The 9,735-nt window shown below is 38.9% G+C and overlaps 3 protein-coding genes and 1 non-coding gene across 4 annotated transcripts; 2 read left to right on the forward strand and 2 right to left on the reverse strand.

Annotated features, from left to right (window-relative positions):
- The first annotated feature begins 1,994 nt into the window (after positions 1 to 1,994).
- LOC129734029 (gastrula zinc finger protein XlCGF7.1-like) lies at positions 1,995 to 3,506 on the forward strand. The gene is made up of 2 exons (XM_055695733.1): positions 1,995 to 2,198; positions 2,263 to 3,506. Exons 1-2 carry the CDS (start codon positions 2,113 to 2,115, stop codon positions 3,143 to 3,145), a joined length of 969 nt encoding a protein of 322 aa, XP_055551708.1. The 5' UTR covers positions 1,995 to 2,112; the 3' UTR covers positions 3,146 to 3,506.
- Positions 3,507 to 3,736: 230 nt separating this feature from the next.
- On the reverse strand, positions 3,737 to 6,056 carry LOC129734028 (lipase 1-like). The gene is made up of 3 exons (XM_055695732.1): positions 5,295 to 6,056; positions 4,521 to 5,228; positions 3,737 to 4,453 (listed from the first exon to the last, which is right to left on the reverse strand). Exons 1-3 carry the CDS (start codon positions 5,388 to 5,390, stop codon positions 4,055 to 4,057), a joined length of 1,203 nt encoding a protein of 400 aa, XP_055551707.1. The 5' UTR covers positions 5,391 to 6,056; the 3' UTR covers positions 3,737 to 4,054.
- On the forward strand, positions 5,769 to 5,841 carry Trnav-cac (transfer RNA valine (anticodon CAC)). Its single transcript has one exon. It is a non-coding gene; the product is annotated as a tRNA-Val (tRNA).
- Positions 6,057 to 6,187: 131 nt separating the features above from the next.
- On the reverse strand, positions 6,188 to 8,134 carry LOC129734030 (uncharacterized). The gene is made up of 3 exons (XM_055695735.1): positions 7,042 to 8,134; positions 6,632 to 6,930; positions 6,188 to 6,560 (listed from the first exon to the last, which is right to left on the reverse strand). The coding sequence occupies exons 1-3, from the start codon at positions 7,097 to 7,099 to the stop codon at positions 6,471 to 6,473; spliced, it is 447 nt and encodes a 148-aa protein (XP_055551710.1). The 5' UTR covers positions 7,100 to 8,134; the 3' UTR covers positions 6,188 to 6,470.
- Positions 8,135 to 9,735: the final 1,601 nt, after the last annotated feature.

Below are 9,735 nucleotides of genomic sequence, written 5' to 3' on the forward strand. Positions count from 1 at the left end.
TTTTATTTCAGTAGGTCCGTAAGCTTGTCGTCCACCGAAGCCTTCAATGGTATCGGCAATCGTCTGTATGACTGCTGATCCGGTAATAACTTGCTATCCAGCTTGATTGCAACTTGAATACCTCTTAATTTTCCGATAGGAAGCTCACCATCACTAACACTGAACATCTCACCGCGAATTTCAAACAGTCCGAGTTCGATAGATGTCGCTTCACTCAAAAGGTTAGCCCCTTTTGGATTGTCCACTACAGACATTTTCGTCAGGACAGATGTCCGGCTTGATGATTTTATGAACTTTTAGTTTTCCATGAACATACACTTGTAGTTCTTTGTCCGATTTGCCCCCTTTGCTTTGGTTTCCAGCCGCTTCCATGTTTCTCAAATCGTCACGTTTACGTGGGCGCCAGAGTCGATGATCCATTCCATTTTGATACCGCCAACAAAACGTCGTTGTCCCGAAACCAGAACCAGTCGCATACACTTGCTGCGCATCATCGGAATCCATCTTTTTTGCACATTCGCTCAAAGAATCCGATACCATATCATGTGCCTGTTGAAGTTGTTGAATTTTCGGCTTTCGAGACGACGTTTTTCCAGATTCCTTTTTTTTTGTCTTGCACGTTTTCTTGAAGTGCCCAACAATTTGACACTTATCACACGCTTCGGGTCTGGCAGGACACCTTATGTCACTGGCTTTGCTTCCTCACATCCTTTTATATCAGACTCAGCTGCGTTTCTTCATTTGGTCCCGAGTCCGCTTTACAGTTTTTAGTACTCGACCCACCTCCGCAATTTCTTAAACCGTCGAGCCTTTTCTTCAATACCACTTCACACACAGGAATCAAACATCATGCATTAAGCTGAAAATTGGAGTTGTCGACTAGCGACATTCAATTTTACTCTCATACCGTACATTATGGTGCTTATTACGGGAGTCACTTCACGGTGAAATCAGAGTGAAGTGAACAAAATCCTATTACGGGACTCCCGTAAGTGAGAAAAACGTCGCAAAGTGACATTTGCCGCGGAATCTGGGTTTTTACGAGTGTCATATCAGTGAAGTGAGAACGGAAAAAGCGACGTTTCGCGTGGAATTATTTCACGACCATTTTGAACGGTGGAATGATTCCGCGAAGATGCCACAAGTCTTAAAGTTGGTTGATTTGTGGTCTAATGGTAAATATTGGATTTATTCTTCAGTAACGAAACGTCAAATTTTCAGTTTTTTGCCCGATGAAAAATATGCAAACTAGTTCGGGAAATTTTCGATACCGAAAAAAACATTTTTTTTATGCCGAATGTCTTAGAAATGCAGAACACGTCAAGATCTGGTGTTATCTAGAAAAACGAAAAAAACTACTTTCTGGGACTTGGAGATTTTTGAGCTGGGAAACAATCTTATTTCACTTGTCCAATTCTCAATTTCACTTCACTGTCAATCTCACTCCACGGAGGTGATTTTTTTCACCTCACTTGAGGTGGAATCGGGAATAGGTCTAAAAAAGTGAAGTGAGCGTGAGAGTGAAATATATTTCACCGTGAAGTGACTCCCGTAATAAGCACCTATACTTAACGTCGGAAGTAGTGCGCCGTATAGCGCTTCTGATTTCCAAAACAGCGCATTACTTCCGACGTTAGGTATAATGTGCGGTATGAGAGAAAAATCGAATGTCGCTAGTTGACAACTCCAATTTTCAACTTAATGCATAATACTTGCTCCGTGATCCTGATGTCCAGGGAGTCGATGAACAAACTTCTCAACCGACTCAATATGAAACACTACAACACAGACAAACTCGATAGAGGGTAAACCGAAAAAGTTTTACTTAAACTTCAATAGAATAAAAGTCTCTCTACTGTTTTAAAAGCATTTGTTCTGATTGTGGAAAAATGATAATCGGAATTGTTCAAATAGCCGAATTAGTCGGTCGCTGTTAAATTAAAGATGAGTGAGCCACAATATTTTTTACTGGGTAGTTTGCCGTCCGCCTTGTGTCTGTTTTGTTTTGATTGTGACAGATTGTAACGATAAAGTAAATTCATTGTAAATGTTAGTTTTAGAGCAGAACTAAACTCGTTTTTCCACAATCACTGCCAAAAACATAAAAAATTAATGGAAATCACTAATAATGAGCGTAGTTTGGAGACAAATCACTCCAATTTCACGCTGGAAAGTTGCATCAAAGTCGAAGCACCTTGGTAAGCTCCTGTCTTATGTTCTGTGTTTAAATTATCTGAATGACCATATAATGCCGGTTTCTAGTCTGGATGAACGGATCGAAACGCCGGAAAATGCTGACAGTGATGATGGAGGCTTACCGCACCAGTGCGAGATCTGTGCCAAGAGATTCAAGTATCGGACCAGCATGAAGCGTCACCTGCGCTCGCATAGCGGGGAGAGGCCCTTCGAATGTGATCAGTGCGAAAAAACGTTTGTCCGATCGACAAATCTCAAGCGGCGCAAGTTGACCCATTCTTTAGAGCCCATGTTCAACTGCGAGATCTGCGGTAAAGGGTTCAACGATCGGAGTGCCATACCAAAGCACCTACGAGTACACACCGGTGAAAAGCCTTACAAATGCGACGATTGTGGAAAATCTTTCGCCCGACGGGGAACCATGAAGCAGCACAAATTGACACACTCTAGTGAGCGGTCCTTCAACTGTGGAGTGTGCATGAAAAGTTACTTCTCGAAGGTAACACTTAAGGCTCATGAGTTGAAACATACTGCAATGCACCCCTGTAGATGCGACATTTGTGGGAAACTTTGCGGATCGAAAATAGACCGTTTAACCCACGCGAAAGTTCACCGTGGCGAGGAGCCCTACAAGTGCGATGTCTGCGGCAAAAATCTGAACAGTAAATACTATCTGAAGGTGCACCAACGGGCACACACGGGCAAGGGTATTTTCGAATGTGACGTTTGTGGAAAACATTTCGTCCAGAAGACCTTTCTGCATTATCACCGCACCGCGGTTCACACCGGGGATAAACCACACAAGTGTAACATCTGCGATAGTGGTTTCGTGACGAAAGCTCACCTGCTGCGCCACGTTCGCTATCACACCGAAACGCACCGGTGCAATTTTTGTGGCGAAACATTCCTCAGTTACTATGTGATGAAGAAACATATGTCGGTGCACTGATTGGTGGGAATTATGTTGCATGTAGGAGCAGAGCTTTTATTCCGATAGGATTCCCAAGTTTTCGAGGAATGTTGGTCGCACAGGCGAAATTATTCAGGCGTTTTATCTACTTTCATACGTTTACTTATTTTCGACTGAACGATCGCCTCGAATCGCAATTCTAAAATACTAGTCTACCAATACTAATCCCTAAAAATTTTCGTGTGGTGTGTCTGTGAAAACAACAGTTAATTTCGACCAACATTCATTACCAATAATTGTGAACTAAATTAATTTTATCTGTGCAAGCAAGTCGTAGTCACCCTGAATTTGAATTTAACTCCTTCGAAGTTCAGCGTGTGCCATTTTATAATAAAAGTTAGTGGAATAATTATAGATTTTTTCAATAAGGGCCTACTTTTTTACACTAAAAATAACCTAAAATGATCCTTTCTGGTTCTGGTTTCTTAGTTTGGATTGGGATAGTTCTCATAGGATCTCATTTCTACTTTTATTCAATATAGAAATCGATCATCGACAAAACTAACCAATGTCAAGTCATATACTAGAGAATCAAAGATTATCCTTTAAAACTTAAAGAAACTCCAAAAGCGGATGGTACCAAAGACCTTTCAAATGTAACCAACAGCGTGCAGATCGATTAGGACGTAGCTAAGAAAAATTGGATATAGGTACAGAGCATCCAATGTTTTTCAATTATCATCGAATGATGGCTCATTCAAAATTCAAACTTTCTGTGTTTATTTTGTGTTTCCTTTTTTGTTCGTTTTTTCATGCTTCTAATGTTAAAATATAATTTTACTAATTTGAACCTTTGATTTTAAAGGGTTCGACTCCTCTGGATTAGACGGTTTAAACTTCTCCTAATTTTTTGTGTAATAATTATAATCTACAGAGCAAAGCTCTCCTTCAACCCAACCCGTTCTCCGCCTCGTTCACCCTACGCAGCACCTCATCGTATAAAACAGTCCGCACATTGTTGCCGAGGATAAAATCGAAATGGGTAAAGAGTTCATCCGGCACTGGATAGCTGCCCGCCAGGTTCGGCAACATTTGCTCTAACCGGCGCACGTTACGGTAGTTGATCGTATTGTCATTCAGTCCGAAGTAGGTTCGCACCGAAGCCGTCACTCGGGTCAGATCATAGCCGGGAACGGTACCGTTTCCGCCGTAAACCTGTCGGTTGCTCTCCGCATCACCATAATCGTACTGGCGAAAGATGCCATCCTGAGCCATTTGCGCAAAGTGTAACACCTGCTTAAGGGAAGACCCCGCCGGAAAGTGACCTAGAAAAATCTGCAGCATTTTCTGGAAGTAAAAAAAAAACGGATAAAATAAATAGTTCAAGTAGTCATCACAGAATAAACAACCGTACCGAGTCCAGATTGCTGGGATTAGCACCGACAACGTCGTGGATCAGAAGTCGGCATAATACCTGCGTCGGTGGGCTGCAAAGCCGCTGGAGAAACTTAGCCTCACCATCCGAGTGCGCCGCAAACTGGAATTTGTTCGCAGAGGTGTAACGCTTGGAAATATCCTCGGCCAGGTGGGTTAGTATCGTTATAACGGTGCTAGGATTTCGATCGACAAATACGGCAGGTGAAAATGCCTGCAGTTGAATCACTTTCGGGTTGTATTCTGGCCGGTAACTTAGGGCCACAAAGCCAACCAGTGCACCTTGGGAGAACCCGATGTAATGCAATCTCGGAGCTTTCGTTTGCCGCAGAACGTAATCAACCAGTGCGGGCACGTCGTAGAAACCAATCTCGTGAAAGGTAAAGTTCCAGAAGCCCGGCTGTGCGATCTGAAGCTGCTCGTGCTGGCGGGAGTATCGATTGCCCCGAGCGTTGCCCATCCAGACGTCGTAGCCTTGATCGGCCAGGAGATACGCTAAGCCATGCTTCGGTCCAATCAGTACCCATTCCGCGCTGCTACTGAACAGTGAGTTCATCATCAGGATTGGGTGTTTTCCTTCGGAAGTTGTGCCTCTATTAGGGATCCGGTGTACCGATAGTATGTAGCCATCTTCGGTGTGAACCTGATGTTCTTCGATTGGATAGCCGTATTTTCTAACTAGTTGTGGCTAAAATGAAACAAAGTTAAGGTAGAAGTTTTCTCAAGTCACACACCCACGTTCAAAAGAACTCACCACAAGTAAGTGTTTGTCTTCCCAATCTACCCTATTGCCTATAGCGGCGTATATTTGCTGCACAGAGAATAGAAGAAAACCAGCTAACAGCAACATTTTATCTCTCCAACGGTTTCGGACGGACTAACTAACTAACTGAGGCATTATTTTTTCCGATGGGAAGGATCGTACAACAAATTGTTTTCACTTCGAAAAGACAGCATTTCTCACGTGCGTCAACGTTGCAAGCGTGCGATTGAGCGTACCTAGATCGTGTTCGCAAACCCCAGCAGCAGCAGCAGCGCGTTCGTTCGTTGCTTCTTTCGTGTGATCAGAAGCCGCCGTCACTGCACCTTTCATGAGAGGCTCGATCATTTGATCGCGAGATCCAACAGACAGACAGACAGACAGGACGTGAGTGCTATGGAATGGCGGGAGCATTTTTTGTCGATGCAGCTAGTACCTAACTCATTACTAGCGAGGCCTCGATCAGCGGTTTCCGTAGTGTAGTGGTTATCACGTCTGCTTCACACGCAGAAGGTCCCCGGTTCGAACCCGGGCGGAAACATGAGTCTTTTTTTTATAAAACTCTCTTTAATTTGTTTTACTAGATTATTCCTAGTTAAACAACAGCTTGACCAGATCGCTATAAAACTTCATTAATTTTAATAACGTGATTATTTTTTGGTTTAAGAGAAGAAGCTCTGCAATAGAGCATCAAAAGTCAGCTAATAATTTAACATTAGTAAGGCTACCAAGTTATTCTACAATATTCCAAGTAGATTGTTAAGTTTTTTTTTTTTAAATCCTGCTCACGGTCGAAATTATTCCAGACTCAAAGTAACATATAAAAAAAGAGTTCTTCATGCATACATGAATACACACGACACTGATATAAATTCTCCATCATCATCTCAGTTGGATTAATTTAAAACCAAATTTATTCGAAGTAAAATCATTACAAGAATAACTCTATCAACAAAAAACATTTTGTTGTGCAATAATCATTTCCACCTCCTATACGAGGGAACGTCGTATCTCTCACTTACAACTAATAAAAAAAGCCAAACTTACAATGGACGGATTGATTAGAACCTCGGGAGATTCATGAGTGTATCTTACAACGCGAAAAAAGGCACTTATTTGTTTATAGATGGTTTCGGAATGCTTCGTGGGTGACGATCGAGCATCACGAGATTACAAATTGGTCAGATATCTGGCAATCAGAAGACTTGCCATCGTTCCCAGGAAGGTCACCAGTGACATCGTGTGTGGCGGTGCTCCACTCTACAAAGAGCAAAAACAGAATACTAGATAATTTCATTCATTCTTACAACTAAGGTAGTTCAGGCACTCACAATTACATAGTAATTACATCGATCGCCGAGGCAGCACTCGGCACAGGACCAGTCCTCGTACCAGATGTGGGTGCAGTACTTCATGTACTTGCTGCGGGTCTTTTTGCATACGTCCTTCGAGGCACACCGCTTGGACACGTAGAACTGCTTGAGTGCACCGAGCGAGAAGTACGGCATGCTGCCCCACCGGATCTCCGTCAGGCAAGCCTCCTCACCCTGGGCGCATGTTTTGATTGTGTTCAAACATTTCTCCGTGTTACCCGTCTGGTTGGAGCACACGTAGCACTCATGTGCGGCACCTAGGAAAAATAAGAAAAACCAAAAAATACTAATCAATACTGCATTCCACCTAGAATAGCAGCTGCAGCAGATAGAAAGCGGAAGCTAATCCGGTTCTCAAAGGGACTTACAAATGTTAAACAGAGAAAAGGTCAGAGCCAAGGTGGCTAAAATTTTTAGCGGATCCATTTGCGTTGGTGCTGGACGATGCTTGATCCGGACTACACTGGCCTGTTGTACGCGGCGGACTTAAAACAAGCGAATAATACTGATGATATGACAAAATCAGTTTTGTTTTTGTTTCTAATCTAATAAAATTACTTTCTATATGATGCCAGCAAAAGACACGAATGAATCAACTGGTTGTTAAAGCAACTAATGACAGTTGCAAGGCACGCCCTCCACCGTCAGTGTTGCCAGTTTTTAATGCAGTTTTTGCATTAATGTGCCCCATAATGAATCGATATTATTGGTATCCGAATATCGGAAAATGAATGAAAACAATTGTTTTAGTTTTGCATGACTTTTAGAAAGCTTGTTTTGAGTCATACAACACCTTGATATTTAATGTATCACACATATGCTTGCCTACTTGTTACGAACATGTTAAGTCATAGTTTCGGGTAAAATACCATTACTATTAACTTCCCAGTTTCAGTTAAACAACTATTTAAAATTTCTAAACCTAATAAAAAATAATCACAATAAAATAACAACAATAATTTAATCTCTCAGCTTACACTATGAACTCATACACACACACTCAACACACACTACAAACTCAAACATTGCAAACACTCACAAAAATCACATCACAACTATACACCAACACTCGTCAATTTCCTATCTTCAATTTCCTATATCCAATATGGATTTTATATTTAATTCCTTATCTATAGTTTCGTTTAATTTAATCATTCATTTCAATCTAAGTTCAAATTTTGAACTTAAATTTCTTACTCATATTTCTTATCGTCTACCTCTTATCTTCAATTCTTCAATTTACTGAGTCTAACTTCAAATAGATACTATTTTCTACATTCTTATCTACACTAACCAATCTCTGATTTTGAATCTCTAATTTTTAACTTTCAAAAACTTACTTGTAATTTTTGACTTCGAATTTGTTATTTCTCTTATCACTTATTACTTATATTCAATTCTCTATATTTGATTTCCAATGAATTGTTTATAATTTCGAATCTTTAATTTCAAATAAATGTTTTTTATTTCGAATAAACAAAATTATAAATTTGAGTCCATTTAGCGTTACCCAGGTTGCACCACAAGGAGGCGGACTCATTTGCAACCCATAACCCCCCCATTTCTAATTTTTGATTTCTACAAATTTTCCAATTTCTAGTTTTGAATTTCCCATTTTCAAATATTATTTTCTAATTTTCCATTTCTTGTGCATAATTTCAATTGTTCAATTTATTATATCTGATTTCTAATATTCAATTTATTATATCTAATTTGTAATATCCGTTCAATAATTTCTACAATCCAAATTCATATCAATTACTTTTTTAAATCTAATTTTTCATTGCTAACAACTATCCTTTTTCGTAATTTTTAATTTCTAATTCCAATTCTCAATTTCAATACCCTACTCCTATACCTTATTTCAAATTTCTAATTGCAAACTTTTGTTCGAATTTGAAATTTTTAATTTTCCATTTCTAAATTCAACCAAACTTATAGTTTCTTATTTCTTAATATCCTTAATATCTGATATTTAATTTCCAAATTTAAATTTCTATTCTGTAATAAAATCTCTAAAAAAAATAATCTAATTTAAATTTTCAATGACTTTTTTCAATTTTTTTTCTGAATTTTATAATTTCATCTCTACAATTTAAATATTTTCAATTTATAATTTGAAATAACTTGTTTTTAACTACTATTACTAATGCTATCTTATTAATACAAAGTAACAAACACACGCATACACACAAACACTTTCTTCCATTCTATTTTTTTATACACATACTGCACAAAAAAGTATGTATATAAAAAAACATTCTCTATAAACGTACCACATTAACACACAACCTCTTACTACAATTACATACATTTTCTTTTATTCGTATTTTTTCATAAACACATTATACAAAAGGAAGGTGTATATGAAAAAATCTAATGATCACGCTTTCTTCCACTCTATTTTTTTATACATATACTACACAAAAAAAGTATACGTATAAAAAAACATTCTCCTCAAACGTACAACATGAAAACACACAAGCTCTTACTACACAAATACACATTTTCTTTCATTCCTTTTTTCATAAACACACTATACAAAAGAAGTGTGTATATGAAAAAATCTCCGAAACAAACTTTCTTTCATTCCATCTTTTTTATACACACACTGTGCAAAGGAACTGTGTGTAGAAAAAAGAACATTAGCTACAAACATACAACATAAACATACTCACAAACACACAGAGGATAAGAGGATAAGGATAGGTTTTTTTTCAGTCCGTTTTTCATCATCAAATATTCCTTCATCCATCCATCCATACATCCATCAATAATCCTTCCAATAAACATCATCCATTATCCGTTATCCACCATTCACACATTGCTTACATTCTACATATTATAAATACACACATATACACTATAAACACACCGACACATACGCACTAAAAAAACGAGCAACACAACATAAAAATTAATTCAAATAAAATAAACAAAAACAAATAAAATTAAGAAAAATCACTAAAACACAAAAAATATACTCTTCGTTCTCGCCGCTGAGATGTTTCACTGGACGAGAACGTCGTAGCAACCCTGGCTTATCGAAGTTCGCCGGTTTC

The sequence above is a fragment of the Wyeomyia smithii genome, chromosome 1, assembly GCF_029784165.1.
Source record: "Wyeomyia smithii strain HCP4-BCI-WySm-NY-G18 chromosome 1, ASM2978416v1, whole genome shotgun sequence".
In the NCBI taxonomy this organism is placed as follows: Eukaryota; Metazoa; Arthropoda; class Insecta; order Diptera; family Culicidae; genus Wyeomyia; species Wyeomyia smithii.

What these genes read in the sequence shown, in the direction of transcription:
- LOC129734029 (XM_055695733.1), top strand. Translation starts at nt 2,113, where the DNA reads ATGGAAATCACTAATAATGAGCGTAGTTTGGAGACAAATCACTCCAAT. An exon ending in ATCAAAGTCGAAGCACCTTG is followed by an intron (nt 2,199 to 2,262) that starts GTAAGCTCCTGT and finishes GCCGGTTTCTAG; the next exon opens with TCTGGATGAACGGATCGAAA.
- LOC129734030 (XM_055695735.1), bottom strand. Translation starts at nt 7,099, where the DNA reads ATGGATCCGCTAAAAATTTTAGCCACCTTGGCTCTGACCTTTTCTCTG. An exon ending in CTTTTCTCTGTTTAACATTT is followed by an intron (nt 6,931 to 7,041) that starts GTAAGTCCCTTT and finishes TATTTTTCCTAG; the next exon opens with GTGCCGCACATGAGTGCTAC. An exon ending in GATGTAATTACTATGTAATT is followed by an intron (nt 6,561 to 6,631) that starts GTGAGTGCCTGA and finishes TGCTCTTTGTAG; the next exon opens with AGTGGAGCACCGCCACACAC.
- LOC129734028 (XM_055695732.1), bottom strand. Translation starts at nt 5,390, where the DNA reads ATGTTGCTGTTAGCTGGTTTTCTTCTATTCTCTGTGCAGCAAATATAC. An exon ending in AAGACAAACACTTACTTGTG is followed by an intron (nt 5,229 to 5,294) that starts GTGAGTTCTTTT and finishes GTTTCATTTTAG; the next exon opens with CCACAACTAGTTAGAAAATA. An exon ending in ATCCCAGCAATCTGGACTCG is followed by an intron (nt 4,454 to 4,520) that starts GTACGGTTGTTT and finishes TTTTACTTCCAG; the next exon opens with AAAATGCTGCAGATTTTTCT.